The sequence below is a fragment of the Oratosquilla oratoria genome, chromosome 12 (assembly GCF_046742065.1).
Source record: "Oratosquilla oratoria isolate Oo_2021 chromosome 12, ASM4674206v1, whole genome shotgun sequence".
Lineage (NCBI taxonomy): Eukaryota > Metazoa > Arthropoda > Malacostraca > Stomatopoda > Squillidae > Oratosquilla > Oratosquilla oratoria.
Window position 1 is genome coordinate 9,967,900 of NC_134788.1, and position 18,806 is coordinate 9,986,705.

The window sequence follows — 18,806 nt, forward strand, 5'->3', positions numbered from 1 at the left end:
CGGGAAGTGATTGTAAAATTTCATCATCACTAAGTGAGAATGTTGCTGCTCGGTCACTGTCCTTATCTACACACGCTTGTATCACTTCATCATTAATGCAAAGTTTAGCGCGACGACCCATCTTTCAATTCTTTCACCACCGATTCTTTCTTGGCGATGGAAAACCCTCAAATTTCTTATTCCCTTCCTGATCTTCAAACATTATTTTCGGGTATGATTTTCTCCAACATCGCATTAAAGTTTGTTGTTTTTCATCCTCCCAAGCTAGCGATTCCATAAAAATAGCGTCTTTAACATTAAGCCCATGCTGGAATTCGGAAATGCTACCGTCCTCAAAATAAACTACTTTGCGCATAGAACTTTTCCGATAATTCATTTTAAAGTTTTGAATCACTCCTTGATCCATGGGCTGGATCACACTCGTTACGTTCGGCGGTAAATACACAACAGAAATGTTTCCACTGCTCAATTCCTCAGCTGGTGGATGTGCTTTACTGTTGTCGAGTAGGAGAATAAATTTACTGTCCTCTAGAAGTCTTTTCTGGCGGCGAGAGCAACTACAACCACGCGCAGGGATTTTAAACACACGCGGGAAATTTAAATTTATCTATTTTTTGTGTACGTGTATCTTTATCACAATTTTTCGGTTTTCGTGAAAAATATGCCGGTTATTTGAAGTACCGGATACAAGAAGGCTGGATACGAGGGCTTTTACTGTATATGGCAAACATTAAAGGAGCCAATACAGAGCCTTGTGGGACGCCACTTATCACATCTTCCCAGTTCGAATTTTTGTCTGTAAGTACCACTCTCATTTTTCTCACACTTGAGAAATCCTTCATCCATCCCAGTAGCTTACCTTGTATTCCTCCTATCATTTCAATTTTTATTATTACTTTTTATGTGGTACTTTGTCAAAAGCCTTCTGCAAGTCCAAGAAGGCACAATCTGCCCAGCCATCTCTTTCTTGTATTATCTCAATTAATCTCTAGTAAAAGCATATTAAGTTTGTGGTACATGATCTTCCACTTCTAAAGCCAAATTGTTTAGGGTTTAATATCTTATTCTCTTCCAAGTGTTTGATCCATTTGTTTCTGATAAGCTTTTTGCATATTATTGCTACTGTAAGGGATACTGGTCTGAAATTTGTAGGATCTACTTTGTTTCCTCCTTTATATATTGATACTATGTTTGTATCTTTCCAATTTAGTGGTACCTTTCCTTCTTTGAGTGAAAAGTCTATTATCTTGTATAATTTGTTCGTCAGTTCGTCTATACACTCTTTCAGTATCCAATTTGCAATTCCATCTAGTCCATATGATTTCCTAACATCTAGGTTTTTTATTTGGTCTCTTATTTCTTTCATTTTAGGGGATGTTTCTCATTGTCCATCTTCCCAAATTTGTTAGCTCTCAATTGTAAAAACAGACCTGAAATGTCTGATCATAACTTCTGCCATTTCTGTGTTGTCTATATATTCTTTATCTCCTTCACGCAGTTTTACAATATTGTGTTTGTCTTTTAATTTATCATTTACACATCTGTAAAAGAGTTTAGGTTGATCCTTACATTTGTCTATAATATCTTTTTCATAGTTTCTTTTTTCTTTACTGCGTATATTCACATATTCATTCCTAAGTTTTATATATGGTATGTTTGCCATTTGGATTTTTTTTGTCTCTTTTCCATCTTTTCCAGGCTTTGTCTCTTCTGTCTTTAGCCTTACTGCACCTTTTGTTATACCAACACTTTATATATATCTCTTTTTGCTTCTTCTTTGGTACATATTTATCAATTCCTTCCATGTACTTTTCTTTGAATATGTTCCATTTGTCTTCCATCATGATTTCCTCTTTGGAAAATTTATCCCAGTTTGTGGTTTGGAATTTTTTTTCTAAGTTTTACAAAATATGTTTTATTATACATTAATCTTCCTTCTCTATGTTTATCATTCTTTCTTACATCGTTTTGTTATTTTAATTCAAACTCTATTAGTATATGGTCACTCTTTCCAATTGGTGTTTTATATTCCATTTTGTTCACGATATCCGGTTCAGAAATTAATATTAAGTCTAGTTTCAACGGTTCCTCATTGTTTCTATATCTAGTCTTTTCCTTAACCCATTATGTTAAGTTATATTCGATGGTCATATCCAGCAGAATGTTGCTCCAAAGTTCTTCTCCCCCTTTTACTATCATTTCTTCCTAGATTATATCCTTTGCATTAAAATTACCCATAATTACTATGTTACCACCCTCTTTCAGTAACTCATTTAGCACATTCATTGTGACTTCCAGTAATTTAGAATGATCACTATCAGACCAAGCCTGTGTTTTTGGTGGCACATATACCACTACAAATTTTCTACTTTTCATAATTTTATTTACAATTTTAATCATAATTAATTCCACATTAGATTTGTCTTCATTTATCTTTATCACATTTAAACCCTCATGACACCTCCTCCCTGTCTGTCTGTTCTATTTTTCACCCAGTAGTTGTATAGACCTTGTCCCACCATACTTGTTGATAGAGGGCCTTTCAGTTTTGTCTCGCAATTCCCATAATGTCAGGTTTCTCTATTTCCAGATAGTCGTTTAATTCATTAATTCCAGAGATCATACCATCAATATTTGTGTATGCCACTTTTAGTTTCATATTTTCTTCTCTTTTTTGGTTTAAGTTTCCATTTTTCTGATGTACCATTTTTTCAGTCTCAGGTCCAGTACTCTCCAATTTTTTTTTTTCCGTCTCTGTTCTTTTCTCATTTCTATTGTTGGCTTCAATTCTGAGAGCCTTGTCTTTCTCTTTTTCCTCATCACTCATTTCCTTTTTTATCCATATATGTTTGAATTTCTCACTGTTTGCTAATTTAACTGCTTTCAATAGTACCTCCTTGGCTATCATTTGAGTTCTTAGTTTTATTTTCAGAGGTCTATGTTGTTTTTCTTTTGAATATTTGCCTATCCTGTGAATCTCGTCAATTTGTCAAAATTTTGCCCTTCGTCCTGAATTTCTTTCAAAATTTTCTTAGCTATTTCCTTTTTCTTCTTTTCTCTCTGGTATTTATACACATCATGTTTTTCTTGGATACCATGGACCACAATGGTCAACTCTATCTCTCACCCAATTTTCTTTTTCTTTAATTACTTTCATAACTGTTTCTTTTGTATTTTCCTCCATCTGCTTTTAAACTATTTCTCTAAAGGATACTTTTTTATTTTCCTATTCTTGTTTCCATTGGTTTTTTATTTCAAGGAGTTATTTTTTAATTGACTCTTCCACCTTTCCAGTCACTACCTGTAATTGCTCTTTGACCTCAGTTCTTCATTTTTATTTTTGTCCTCATTTTTCATTCTATTGTTTTCTCTTATGAGCATATAAATTTCGCTTTTTAGGTCACTTAATTCTCTAATCATTTGCTCGTTACTCTTACACAAAGTAATCAATTCCCTAAGTACAGCTCAGTAGTCCAATTTCAAATCTATAATTTCTTCCAATAATTTGTTTACTTCACAATTTCTTATTGCATTGCTATATCTAACTTCTCTATCTATATTTACCTATTTCTCCTGGATTTCTTTGAAAACCTGAAAAACTGTTGTTCTCCCACCTTTGGTGTGTCAATTAAACATGTTCTCTTGGGAATTACTCCTCTCGGCAATTCTACCTTACTTATATCCAGGCCTCTCTTCGTTGGTTCATTTAATATTTTTTTGTCTTTTTCTTTCTCCATTGTGCCAACTATACTTATTTCAAGAACTGGATTTTACCTTATCGGTCACACGAGAAACATAGCCTACACATCCCGCACAATAACAACTAGTCGTTTCCTTCATGTCAGCAACAAAACCACTAGGTAGGCGCTCAATCGCTGCACTTCCTTTCGCTTCGGTGTTCTGTTGGTGAGAAGTGTGGCTGTAGTTTTGGTTGGGGCTATTTTGAGTCTATTTGTGGTGAAGTAGGTGTTGAGTGAGTTTAGGTATGGTTATAGTATTTATACAATACTACGACATACACAACACCTGGTAAAAGCTGTTGATCACAAGTCCAACACATGACTCAAGACTATGGTGAAAAGAAATCTGTGAAGGGTCCTAAGAACCACTGCCAACTGCTGTGGAGTTATGGGTTTTTTACTTGGTGAAACTGAAGACAAGTATTGTTATTATCATTATGAAAGGACAGGAGTACAGATAGGATTGAGAGAAAGAGAAACGAGCAAACCTGAAATGGTTTTATTATGGTGCATTTACCTAACTGTATTTACTGGAAAAGAGCAATGCTCATTGGGTTCCTTCTCCTGTTCTCCAATTTACAATACCTAGCTTCAAATGTGAGCATGGATTAGAGAATTATTCATGAATCTGTGGTACCAGGAGAGCAAAGGCTGACCAGGGAAAAGGAAGATGGATTGGTTGAATGAAGCTAAGACTTGTGGTCATGAAGTCAGAGAGCAAAAACGAATTTATGTGACAGAATAAACTGGAAAGGAATGTAGAGATAGGGTAATGAGAAGGGTTTACTAAAGATAAATGGGCAATACTGTACTGAAGGGAAAGAAATATAGAACAATTTTCTTATGGTAATAATTCTTGCCTTGAGCTTCACTCACTGGAAACCCAATTCCCACTGTGGCTATCAATTATCCCTGGTCCTTTTCATAAATTTCACTGGAAATAAACTTTGAGCTGCTGTCTGTGTTATATGATATTAATTAAGGATTGTTTCAATGTAACCAGCTGAGAGTAAGAGGGAAAGAAAGAAACACAACTGAAGTTGACAGAGATTTTGGGTCCAATCTGTAGACTCTCAACCCTGTGTAACACCTCTACAAGGTGAGGGGGTTGACATGTTTTGAAAATGGACAGCAGGGAGATGATTCTCTCTATTATCTACCTTACAGGTCCACCATAAGCAGATACCCACCATTGGTCCCTTTTCTCATGGTTTAAACCAGGAGGAAATATAAAGGGTGAGTGAAAAGGGTGAGGCTTTCTCTCTCCCATGTATAATTATCTTGTTTTGTGGGAATGGCATAGAAGTTGAAAGAATTAACTAAGACAAAAGTTTTGCTCTCTAGAAAAGATACACAACAAATTACCTGACTGAAGTAGGTTGTAACTACCCCTACCTAAAAAATGAATGCATTTCCAATGACAGAAGATCGTCATCCAAGGGGATGAATTCAGGTGTAAACTCATGAATATGAATCAATCCATGTAGTCCTTCTTCCTCCAGCAAAAGAGTAACCCAGCTCTGGATGCGTGGCACCACAACCAGGTGTACCCTGAAAAAAGAAAGAAAAATAAATTATCATCAACAGTGGCCGAGAGCTGGAGTTAAGAAGATAGGACAGAGATAAGTACATAAATGAACACATGGATGGAGATGAGGATGGAAGCAGGAATAGGTACAGGGACACCTGTAGGGATGAGTACAAAGACAGGGAGTAGGACTTAGATGGGAACAGGGACTGGGTCATGAATAGGAACAACACCTGGAATGGGAAAACATACTGATACAAGTCACATTCACAACAATTTGCTGGATGTGCCAAGATCATCCACCAGCCAGGGGTCCTAATAAGAAACATATGCAGCATTTCTGCAACTTTTTTTTTTTTTTTTCTGAATCTGAGTTTGGGAGTATAGTAGAGAGGATCTTGGGAGTGATGAGTGGGCATGGGAGGGAAGGAGTGTCTCTATTAAATTCTAATGAGCTAGGAAAATGTGTGGTGGAATGGATGGCAGTGTCTGAAGACAATGTGGGTGATGGTAAAACTGGGATGGGAGATGTGGATTTTGTGAGTGTATACAGTCCTGGTAGTTATAAAAATGAAGAGGAAAAGGGGTCTTTTAGGATAAATTTAAATGAGTGTACAGCGAAATTTGGGAGTAGATGAAGAGCCAATAAGTGGAGTGATAGGGAGATCTGAGGTGCCAGGAAAGAATTACAATAGAGAGATGTTGGAGATGTGTTTATAAAGGGAGTTGATGACAGCAAAACCATTGCTTAAGAAGAGAGACAAATATAATTATACATGGGGAGGTGGAAGGAAGGGTGACTGATAAGGCAACCTCTTCACTCTGGGGCACATCGCACATCTGGCAGCATTAGCTGACCGACGTGCGATGTTCCATCATAATAATCGCATTATAAAAAATAAAGTCAGTGCTCAATCGTTCGTTCTCTTTCACCTGTGTATTTTGATAACCATAGAAAATTGATGAAGCCAGTTTAGAGAGAATGGAGATTACATAAGTATTACTACAATAAATATAATCAAGATGCCGACGTCGGCATCATCGAGTACCCACTTGTTCCTCATGCCGCCTATGTAGGCGTCACCGTATGGAAGTGGTTGGACTATGTAGTGGTATCCAAATAAAGTATAGGAAGACACTCATGTTTTCAGAGGAGAAAGCCAAGTGTCAGATAACATTTTTGGCAGAAGAGAAACTGAGAAAGGAGAAAAAGTGGACATGGAGGAAAAGGATGAGAGATAAGGAAGTGCTGGGAGTAAAATGAAAAGGATAAAGAGAAACTACCAGTAATTGAGAGAAGTGTGGGGGTGGTGAGGGATAACGGGGAAACAGGAGAAAGGGCATGTTTCAAGGATGAAGTGACAAAGTTTACAAAGATGGTCTGTGAGAAGAGGAGGATGGGAGAGAACAAATGGAGAGGAGGTAGCAAATTATGGGATGAAGAGGCAAAGACAGTGGTTCACTAGAAGCGAATGTATAAGGATTGGTTGCAAGGTAGAACTAGGAAAGCATATGAGAAGTATAATAAGATGAGAGAAACATAATGCAAGGTGAGGGAGGAAAAGAGATGTTAAATGGGGTTGGAATTTGACACTTAATTTTGAAAAGATAAAAAATATGTTTTGGAAGGAAATAAAGAGAGTAAGGGCTTGAGTGGATTGGTTGGTCAGGTTGTTTAATAAAAAGGGAATGTGTTGGGGGATTTGCTTAGTTCTGCTTAACTACGGCTGGCATTGGTTGCTGCCACCGAGATCTAAGTCCATGACGCCTACGTGTGCGGCACCGTATGGAAGGGGTTAACAAAGAAAAAAAGGGCATACAGTGAGTCCTCCTTAAACGGTAATTCTTTCTCCGGTAAATTCACAGTTACGGTATTTGGTAATTACTACCCTCGATTCTATTTATGGAAAGAAAAATTCACAGATATGGTATCCACTAGATATTTTGAAGAGGAAAGAGCAGGGAGAAGATACGTCTGCCATATCCTATTATTACATGTTATAATGGGTTCGATATACAGTAATTTCAATTTACGGTAAGGTTCTCAGGAATGCATATGTACCATATAACGAGGACTTACTGTATATGAATGTAGTTTCAGATGGATCAAGCTTTGGAGTGTATTTCAAAAGGCCCAAACATGATTTGGAACATATACCAAAAACACCTTAATCTATTGGCTATAACTAATTTATTAAACACTACTGGCTGCTAAATAAAATTCCAGTTATTTGGAAAAGTGCTTACATATTACCAATATTAAAACTAAACAGATAAAAAGAAAACTCAGCATCATACAGAACAGCTTCACTACTATCCACTATATACAAGCTGATAAAAAGATTAATGGCAGGAATAATCATAATAAACCTATCACCCTTAACCAACAGGGTTTCAAAGAGGGGCACTCCACCAGCACACTGCTCACAAATATTTCCCAACAAGTTGTCACAGTCTGGTGTTGTTTTTTATTTACTGCATCAAACCTAGCCACAAATTGAACAGTTCTATCAACCCAAATGCCAGCATGCCTTGCCTTTAAATCAGGAAGATTTCTTACACTGGATATGATATAAAGACAAAATGCAAATACAGGTAAACGTCGACTTACGATGGCATTAGGTTTCGATAGAGCCATCGTAAGACGATTTCATCGTAAGTCGATCCCCAATTTGTGTATCACTGTTCCGTGGTCACTGTACCTAGCCTACCTGTATATTAACCACCAGAGATACTGAATATAGCCTATTAAACATGTACAGTAGTTTATTTAATTATTTTTATCCTTTTTACCATATTCAAACACTATAATATGTATTTTCAGTACGGGACTTAAATCTCGCGGGCAGCAGCCAATGCCAGCCGTACGACGTGACGTAATAATACTCGCATCATAAAATATAGTCACCGCTTATATCGATCGTTCTCTCTTTCACCCGCGAATTTTGAAAACCACAGAGAATGGGATTCAAGGCACATTTGAGAGAATGTAAAAACACAGGGGCGACTACAATAAATATAATCAAGACGCCGATATGGCAGCGTCGCGAATCCACTTGCTCCTCATGACGCCTACGTGTGCGGCACCGTATGGAAGGGGTTAAATTATCATATCGTCGTCGTCGTCGTCGTCATCGTAAAGTCGAACAATCGTAAGTCGCGGCCATCGTAAGTCGACGTTTACCTGTATAACTAATTTTACTTATTTACAAATTATACAAAAATAACTTACATGATACAAGGAGTTTGAATGAGGGTGCAATTGTTGTGTTATAGCATGCAACCCTCATTCTATATGTGGGGCACATGCAAGTACCAATGGCATAGGTGCCATTTTCTATATCTATAGGCCTAGTCTATTTTCTTATTTACCTGGCTTCACATTCACTTCACTTCTTTATTTTTGTATGAAGAAGGTTTACAAAGTATCATTAGCTACCTATCTGAATCTTGCTTTGGATTAAGTACATGTGGTGATGGCACTACTGTACTTCCCTATGCCATAATTGATCTCATGGCCCTTGACCTCTGTCATTATTTACCCATTTCTTGTACTCCACCATACTCCATAGCATTTCATCCAGAGGTTTATAAACTAGTATCTATAATTCAGTTTACATTTTTTTATGGTTCTATATCTAATTATCCAGCTTAAGATAGCTTAATTGTGACCAAATCCAACATAAATATATATCATGACACTACAAGATATCAAGTAAAGATAGTTTCAACATTATATAACTCTTGTACGGATATGTGGGTGAGTGTTTACCAAACACAACTTACAAAAGCTACTGTGTAACACTTAGCATGTTATACATAGCCTACTACATGACACATCCCTCTTCCTCGGGTAAAAATGTCTAAATCTGTGAAGCAAGGCTTGAACATTTTGTGTCAGGACATGACAGTGCATTAGCTACCACATTTTGTTTCCCTGGGATGTGTTGAATACTTAAATAATATCCCTGGGGTGCTAATGCCCATCTGGCTAATCTATCACTTTTTGTTTTCCCATTTATGATAAACTTCAGAGGATTATGGTCAAATGACTACTTTATTGTCAAGAAAAACTTTAAATTTCCTTAAGGATGATATGAAGCTGAGGGCCTCCTTTTCAGTGGTGGAATATTTCCATTAATACCCTTTCATTACATGAGACATAAATGAGATGAGCCTCATGACACCATCCTTTTCCTGAGCAAGCATAGCACCTATTGTTACATGACTGACATCACAAAACAGAGGTCTTACTATAATCTGGTGCTATCAAGACAGGATGGTCTGAAAGAATCTTTTTACATTCTGCAATGGCTGCATTTGTGCCTTTGTCCCACCTGAAATGACTATAAGAGAGCTTGCGGGTTAAAGGAGCAGCTACTTCTGCAAGATTTGGATAATACCTTTAATAGAATCTGAGCATGCCCATATATCTGATAGCTCATTTTGTCTTTGGGACCTTATATTCCATGATGTCCTTCACTCTAGCTTCTAACAGTGTGATGCAGTTCTGGCTGACTTGATGCTCTAGATATTCAATGGTGCTCTTCCTAAAGACAGTCTTTATCAGGTTCACACTAAGTCAAGCTTGTTTCAGTCTGTCAAGTAAACCTTTTAACCTATTCACGTGATTATTCCATGTGTCACCAAACACAGCGTCTCTGAGTATGCTCTGATGCCAGGCAGTCCCTCGACTAACCAATTTACAAGGCGCTGAAAAGATGCTCCACTGTTTTTTATTCTAAACAGGGTCACTTTGTATTGAAAGTGGCCTTGTGGGTAACAAAAGCAGATATCTCAGTAGCTCTGCTTGTAAAAGGGATCTGATGATATCCCTTCATCAAATCTATCACTGACTAAATATTTGCAGCAGCAACTTCCTCAAAAGATCATCTAAGGGTCCACTTTTATGACTATATTCACCTTTCTGTAATCAACACATAGTCTCATGTTGTAAGTGACAATAAAAGTATCAGAGATCATTTGAAACATGTGTAAGAGGCTGGTAGATAAAGGTAGACAAAAGTGAAAGAAGGAAAAATGAACCAGCAAAGAGATGTCTGGATGTGAGCAAAGTGGAATCGCCACTGGGGGTAATTCCTACAATATCCTGTATGAATGAAACCCCAAAATCTTACCAAGGTTGGATAATTACACTTTTTCAGGGTGTGCCAGAGAAGGTAGATTTTTAGGTAGAGGTGTGGAGTTGGATAGAGAACCTAGGTACAAAAATATTTTAAGAAATAGGGATATTACTGATTTGTTGGATGAACTAATAGAATTGAAAAGTGAGTACAGGGCAATGCACAAAGAAATAAATTAAAAGAGCTAATGAAGAGACCAAGGAGCTTGATGATCTGAAAAAAGAATGAAAAATGAAGATAAAAGCAAAAACGAGGCCTTGAAAATAGAAGTGAAAGAACAAATACAAGCTGTGACCTAGTAGGAGAAACAATTAAGGAGACTGATCTCCAAGAAATAAAAAAAAAAACAATGGAAAATGGAACAAGCAAATCCAAAGTTAACTTTTAACCCCTTCCATACGGTGCCGCACATGTAGGCCTCATGAGGAGCAAGTGGATTCGCGACGCTGCCATATCAGCGTCTTGATTATATTTATTGTAGTCACCCCTGTGTTTTTACATTCTCCCAAATGCGCCCTGAATTCCATTCTCTGTGGTTTTCAAAATTCGCGGGTGAAAGAGAGAACGATCGATATAAGCGGTGACTATATTTTATGATGCGAGTATTATTACGACACGTCGTACGGCTGGCATTGGCTGCTGCCCGCAAGATTTAAGTCCCGTACTGAAGTAGTTAAGGAAATAGTACAAGTGGAAGAAAACGCCAAAGAAACAGTAATCAAAGTAATTAAGGAAAAAGATAAGAGAAATACAAGGGATCATGAAAAGAAACTCAAAAAGGACAGTGACAGAAGAGACAAAAAAAAAAAAAAAAAAAAAAAAAAAAAAACTTTCCACACAGAACAAACTTGATGAAACGATAGTATGTGGAAAAACTATACACAAACTTCAGAGCAAACTAAAGACAGAACACCACGAGCGTAGCTCCCTTTCCCTTAAGGGGGTACGCGACACCTGGGGGGGTGAATTTGGTCAAGATATGGCATTTTTTCAAAACTGTGTTCAAAATGTTCGTATACCACTTAGAAATAAATCCCGACAAATAATTTTCCAGCCGCGCGCAATTTAAAGGTCCTGGGTGAGGTTTAAACGGACAGATTTAAAGGCGCAACCCACACTAGAGGGAGGCGTGCCACTTAGGACCTTCAGGCGCAGCGAATAACGTTGAAATTTGATTGAATTTACACTCGCCCAGTGTATCAACGGCCAATACGATTGTGGAGGGGAAGGGAGGAAGGTGGAAGGAGAATATTTCGCCAACTGTGTGCGAAACTAAGTGTTAGTTCCCGGCTAGCTCTGAAAAGGGAAGTACGCATGTCTCATGAGCTCTCATTGCAATCTATTACTTTAGCTAGTACATATTACTCTTTAGTACAGTCATCATGGGTAGCAAAAAGAACAAAAGAACATCACAATGACAAAAAACAGCAGTTAAAGATGGCAAGCAGTCAAAGACGACTAAAGATTTCACCACCTCTCACTCCACCTGTGACGGTGACAGAGGTAAAGGACAACATTAGACTAAACAATTCAAAGAGGAAGATTAAATCCAAAGAAGAAAGCAAGAGGAAAAAGATCAAGGCTATACAGGAAGAGGAAAGAAGAAGGGACATCATATGATGCTGGAGGGGGTGCCCTACCAACATAGATTGGCGAGGGGAATCTGATGAGGAAAGAGAAGGCGCCCACTACTGGAAAATAAACCTCTTTCCAATGATTTAGATACCCTGAAGACCCCCAGCAGAGAGGTTTCATATGAAGAAACCGCCAAAGGTGCAAAAAAGCAAATTATATGATGTTGTCGTCTGTGCGTCGTCACTACTGTGACATACTTATACTTTAGTTTTTCAGTATTTAAAGTACTTATGATTAAAATATGTTGATAATTTTTACTGTACTTACTTATTATATAATAAGAATTAAGCCATGAAAAAATCAGTCAAATTGGTGAAACTATAAGCAAGTTACAGATATATTCATATTTCAAGTTGCCATATCTCCGTTCGATATTTTTCTACTTTTTTTTTAATCATAAAAAATCTAATATACATCAGATTTAGATGAAACTTACAGGGAATATTACTTTTAGTAACTGCTAGGGCCAATCGTTCGAATATTTTGAATAGGATGAAAGAGTTCGGAGTAATAATGGAAACAAGAGCAAAAAAATTGTATTTTTCACGATTTTTGCCAGACATTAAAATTGAAATGCCTGTATGCAAAAGTATAAAGGAAATTGTTCAATTACTCAATGACCGGCCCTAGGTGTGCCTACTGACTAATCATAGCCAAAATATAAAACAAATTGGTCCGCGTATTATGGTGCTGTGCACTTTTAAATGTCGCTACTGGTATACGTACATGTGTACATACATCACTCTGCTTCACCTAAAATGTAGGCAATATGGATACCTATTTACCTGAGAAGTTTCAGCTCTTTACTCTAAATATTTTAGAAAATTACCTCCAGGTGTCGCGTACCCCCTTAAGATTCAACTAGGTAATACACACACGGATTGGAATAATGGACCAAATAATGAACCTTGATGTCAGAAAACTGTATGGCCTGGATGGAATTGCAAACTGGATAATAAAAGAATGTAAAGAAGAATTAACAGACAAAATATATAACATAACAAGTTGCTTACTCAAAGAAAGAAAAATACCAGAAGACTGGAAAAATGCTATCATACCAATTTATAAAGGAGGAAATAAGGAAGACCCAACAAATTACAGACCAGGTTCCCTTAGGAGCACGGTAGCTAAAATTTGTGAAAAAGTTATAACAAGTAGATGAATAAAACAGCTGGAGAACAATATACTAAATCCAAGACAATTCGGATTTAGACAGAGAAGATCATGTGCCACAAATTTAATCTATTTTTACTCAAGACTACTAGATATAATACAGGAAAGGGACAGATGGGCTGACTATGCTTTCCTAGATCTACAAAAAGTATTTGATAAAGTCCCTCACAAAAAACTATTAAGAAAACTGGAAACCTGAAATGGATGAATTTTTGCATGGAAGAAAAATTAGGGTAGTCCTCAGAGATAAGAATTCTACTTGGGAAGAGGTGATTAGTGGAGTTCCACAAGGATCAGTATTGGCTCCAATAATGTTTGCTATTCATGTGAATGACATGGACAAGGGTGTGGAAGGTTACATCAGCTTCTTTGCAGATGACACAAAATTGTTAATGAAAGTGAGTGCTGAAACAGATCTGCTGAACAGGGTTTGGGAAATAGAGTCAGAGGTGGGAAGTGGACTTCAGCATTAAGAAATGTAGAATAATGGAATTTGGAAAAAAAAAAAAAAAAGATATCTAGACAATATAAAATTGGTAAAAGGAAGTAAAAAAAAAAGTGGGACCTGAAAAAGATCTGGGAATAATCATCACAATGGATATGTCTCTTCATAGATATAAATAAAATAATTGTTGAAACCTATAACTTGCTAAGATCAATAAAAGTGGCTTTTACTTGGATGAAGAAATGGTAAAGAAAATACTAGTCACATTGATAAGGCCAAAATTGGAGTATGCAGTGACACTATGGTCACCCAGTACTAAAAAGAATATAAGGAAAATTGAGAGAATCCAGAGAGCAACTAAAAAGATGGCCCCAACACTATCAAAACTGTCATATAAAGACAGATTGTCGAAACTAGAATGACCAACTCTGGAACAAAGAGGAGAAAGAGGTGACTTTTTTTGTTGATCATCTATAGAATAATGAGAGGTATAGAATTCCCTGACAGAGAAGACTTACTAAATAGGGATAAGAGAAACACAAGAGGACATGGAAGGAATCTCAAAAAGGACATTTATAGAAGAGACCTGAAAAAGAACCAGCTTTTCCCACAAAGTGGTGGATGCATGGAACATACTAGATGAAACAATAGTGTGTGCAAAAACAAAACAAGAATTTAAGAGCAAATTACATATGGCGAGATACAGAGATGTGTCACTACGAGCATAACTCCCCTTCCTATAAGATACAACTAGGTAAAAATACACACACACACTTTGAGTCTAGGTATGTTAGAAAATAGAGAATAGGAGATGGGACCCAACTAGCATTGCTCCTTTCCTGTAAACTACAATTAGGTAAATACACAAAATTCTTGGAGTAACATACAATACATCCATGTTATTCAAATGTATTGTAATTAATTTTCCATTCTTGGCTCCCTGCATGCCAAGAATGAAAAATCAATTTTGCTGTGAATGTGGGATCTTGGGTATATGTGCTGTGTGATGCTTGCAGCTCCAAGAGTGGCATGTGTTACGTTTCCTGGATATGCATTTGTAGTTTTCTGGTTTCATGTAGATCAAAAATGCATATGGGCCTGGTTTGGTTGGTTCTATTTCTCCAGTTAACCACTTCACTATGGGCCAAAATCTCGCGGGCAGCATTAGCTGCCAGACGTACGATGTTTCGTCATAATACTCGCATCATAAAAAATAGTCACCGCTTATATCGATCATTCTCTCTTTCACCCGTGAATTTTGATAACCATAGAAAATGTGATGAAGACAGTTTAGAGAGTATGTCATTATGCAGGGGCAACTACAATAAATATAATCAAGACGCCAATATGGCAGCCTCGCGTATCCACTTGCTCCTCATGCCGCCTACGTAGGCGGCACCGTATGAAAGGGGTTAAAAGGAGGTGAGGGAGAGCAGATGCTGGAGTACTGATGACCTATCTATCTATATACCAAGGGTCTCTTCCCCATATATGAGAACAGTTATAGTTATAGATGTTATAGTAAACTGGTTGAGTTTTTGGGCATGATCTAGACACCAGGTGCTAGCCCCTCAGGGCCACACCTCATTGTATTAGCCTAATTGTATTTACTTAATTGTAATATGCAGGAAAGGAGCAATGCTCACTGTGTCCCATTTCCTATTTTCTAATTTCTTATCATATCTAGCCTCATATTCCTGTACAGTTCCAACTCAATCTATAGCCTTGATTTCCAGTTATTATATTCAGATTTGAGCTCATGTAATGTTTGAGTTTGGGCTATATCACTTTCTAAGCTATTCCACATATCTATGAATCTATATGGAAAACTGTATTTCTTCACATACTTTAGACATGTGGTCTTTCTTAATTTGATCCCATGACCTCTTAGAACCTTCCCATCTCTAATCAGATCTCTTCTGTCAATATAATCTATCCCCTTTAGTGACCTAAATACTGTAATCATATCACTTCCGTCTCTTCGATCCTTCAAAGTTGGCAGACTCATTTTTAGTCTTTCCTCGTATGGTTTATCTGCCAGGCTGGGGACCAGTTTGGTTGTTACCCTTTGTATTCTATCTTGTTTATATCCTTCACTCTGCATTTTTTGGTACTGAACTTCATTTTCCAGTCTTGGATCCATGCAAAAATAGCGTCTAGGTCTTTATGCAATAGTCTACCATCCTCTTCAATTTTCACTGTTGTCATGATTTTTGTATCATCTGCAAACATGTTGGCATAGCTTCTTGTTCATTCCATCATCTCATTGACATGGACAACAAAAATTACTGGTGTAAGCACTGAAACTTGTGAAACTCCCCTCCTTACTGCTCTCATCTTGACATCTTATCCTCATGTATCTTTCCTTAATAAAATATTCCATTCATTCTGGTAATTTGCCTCAGTTCTCCAGCATGCTCCAATTTCCATATAAGTTGACTCTGAGGTATTTTATCAAAGGCCTTCACTAGGTCGACGTACATGCAGTCCACAGAGCTCTCTCTTCCTAATGCAGCACATCAATCATTCTCAAGTAAAAGCTTAGGTTTGACACACGACCTTCCAGATCTAAAGCCAAAATAGCCATCAAAATGTTCATCTCTTCAGGATATCTGGTCTATCAATCTTTCACAATACTTTCATACAATTTCCCTATTGTGCTGGTCAGTGATACCAGCCTATAACTTAGTGGTGTCTCCTTTGTAAATTGGTAACACATTTGCCATTTTCAAATCAAGTGGCACAATGCCTTCTTTCAACAAACATGTAATAAAACTGTGAATCTTGTCTACTAGTTGTTCCTTACATCCTTTAAGTATCCAGCTTAAATTCCCATCAGGTTCCAGAGCTTTTGTCACATTCACACAAGATTGAGCACTTTCCTTAATTCTACATTTATATCTACTAAACCTGGTTTTTTGCTCCCATTGCTTTTCTCCAAAAAAATTGGAAAATTTCACTCATTATTTCTGCCTGAGCTGAGCCCTCTTCAAAGACCTCACCATCCACTATCAACTTGGTGTTACTTCCCTGTGTCTCAATTTACCATTTATAAACCAGTAAAACAGTTTTGTTTCATCTTTGCATTTATCTACTACACCTCTTTCAAAATTGCTTTTTTTCCTCCCTGTGAATTTTTGTATAGTCATTTCTAGCTTGTTTGTAAGCTTCTTTTGTTTTATTGCTTCCTCTCTTCTCCCATTTTCCCCAAGTCACATACGGCCATGGCCTTTTTTGGAGTCACACATTTTTTGTTAAACCAGTCTTGTTTCTGCTTCTTCCTTCCACTAGTCTTTGGTACATGTTTGTTCACTCCTAGGCTGTAAATGTCAAGAGATTTCCCATTTCCACCTATTCCCATTGTATTCATGAATTCCTCCCAGTTTGCTTCTTCTGAGAATTTTTTCAATCCCAAGTAATCTGCTTTCCTAAAATTAAGTCTCCCTTGCCTGTATGATTCATTTCTTGGTTATATTTCCTCATCCTCCAGCTGAAACTCAATTGTAACATCATAACATGTTCATATATTCCTATAGGGCAAAAGTAGTTCAATGAGCTGATGATATCTGGCTCTTTGGTTAGTAACAGATCTAATCTTGTGGGAATGTCTTCTTCCTCCATGACGTTGAGAAGATTTTTTCTCTCATTTGTCAGTTTCAATTTCCCTTCTCAATTAATCAATTATTGCTTTTTGAGCCAGGTTGTGGAGGTGGGGAATTGTGCTGGGTTTGGAGATTGGTGAGGGAGTCCAATTGTCTGAAGTTCATTGACATTTCGACAATTCTTTTTCCATTCTCTGTGCCTTCCTCTAGTTTCATAGTTCAACCATGGGCAAGACCAGCATGACTGCTATTTCATTTCCTACATAAGCACATTGCACTTATTGAGGAAACAAAACTAACACTACAATCCACTTTACTTACATTCATTGAATCCACAAGTGAGGAAATACAACAATGAACACACATTAATATATAACAGCATACCTTTCTTCAACAAAAATAAAAGAAGCTGAACAAATACTATGAGACACCGCAACAGATATAATCTCAATACAAATACAAATAAAGAAAACAACTTACATAATAAATATCTATATATCACCCACCATTAGTGCACTGGTGGTGTAATCAGAAGCATGTTGGTCTTGCTTTTGCTTCATTGTGGATTCAAACCCTTTGAATGCTGGCAGTGATTGTTATCTGCCCCAACCATCCAAGTGCACATGGCAAAGGCTATGAGTTCAACCACAGCTACATGCCTCCTGGGATAGGCTCCTAACCACCATCCACCACAACTGCAGCCCCCAGGGCTACATCCTTCAACTCCAACCTCTCCACTCACTAACTGGCAGCACTTCAAGACTGATCACCAAACTCACTACTCCAGCACACTCTGCCCCCAGACATCAGCCCCACAGAAAAATCCTTTCCAAGATAAGTAAGAACCACACTGGCATAACTGCATTTTCGTCACAATCTAGCACTAACACAACACTGACTACACCACAGAAGCCAAATAAAAACAACAACACAATATTTCTTCCTTAAGTGATTTATGGGCCAATCCAGTGGGTGCTACCAGTTAGTTGGGAGCTGTGGATCTCCTGCAAGTGAGACTTGGAGCAATAGATTGATTGACTGACATGTCTGTATGGGCTACAGCTAGTGTACAATTGCCATTCATGGGTAAAACATTTATCAACATTTTCTTGCTAAAACTGTAGTCTATGATTCCGTTGTCATATAGTATTTACTTGCTATCAATCACAGCTGAAACCATTACATCATTAAAGTTTTCTTCCACTTCACCCATCCTTTCTTTGTAGACAATCTGCCATTCTTTTACCCTTCCCTTCTTTTTTTTCTCCTTGATAACCTAAAACTATTCTTCCTGCACATTTGTTACATACCCAAGTTGCTCATTGGCTGCTCGATGGGAGTGCATGTGATCAGCCATGTACTTCACATTGACAAGGGTAGGTCTGAGGATGTAAATGCGCTGTACATTGAGCACAGGAGGAGGCAGGCGCTCTAACCGGTAGATCTTGTCCACACCATGGTTCCTGCAAAAATGTGAGGGGTTCTGAATACCATGACTACCTGGATCTCAAATGCTATTTTTAATCAGTTATACAATCC

At 37.5% G+C, this 18,806-nt stretch overlaps 1 protein-coding gene across 2 annotated transcripts in view; it reads right to left on the bottom strand.

Annotated features, from left to right (window-relative positions):
- Window positions 1–18,806, bottom strand: part of LOC143030949 (vacuolar protein sorting-associated protein 33B-like) — a 100,520-nt gene that overhangs the window by 29,721 nt on the left and 51,993 nt on the right. For both annotated transcript variants that reach the window (XM_076194243.1, XM_076194244.1), the window contains exons 3-4: window positions 18,578–18,730; window positions 5,136–5,291 (exon numbers count right to left, since the gene is read on the bottom strand). In XM_076194243.1, coding sequence (XP_076050358.1) covers window positions 5,136–5,291; window positions 18,578–18,730 — 309 coding nt within the window. The remainder of the gene's footprint in view (window positions 1–5,135; window positions 5,292–18,577; window positions 18,731–18,806) is intronic.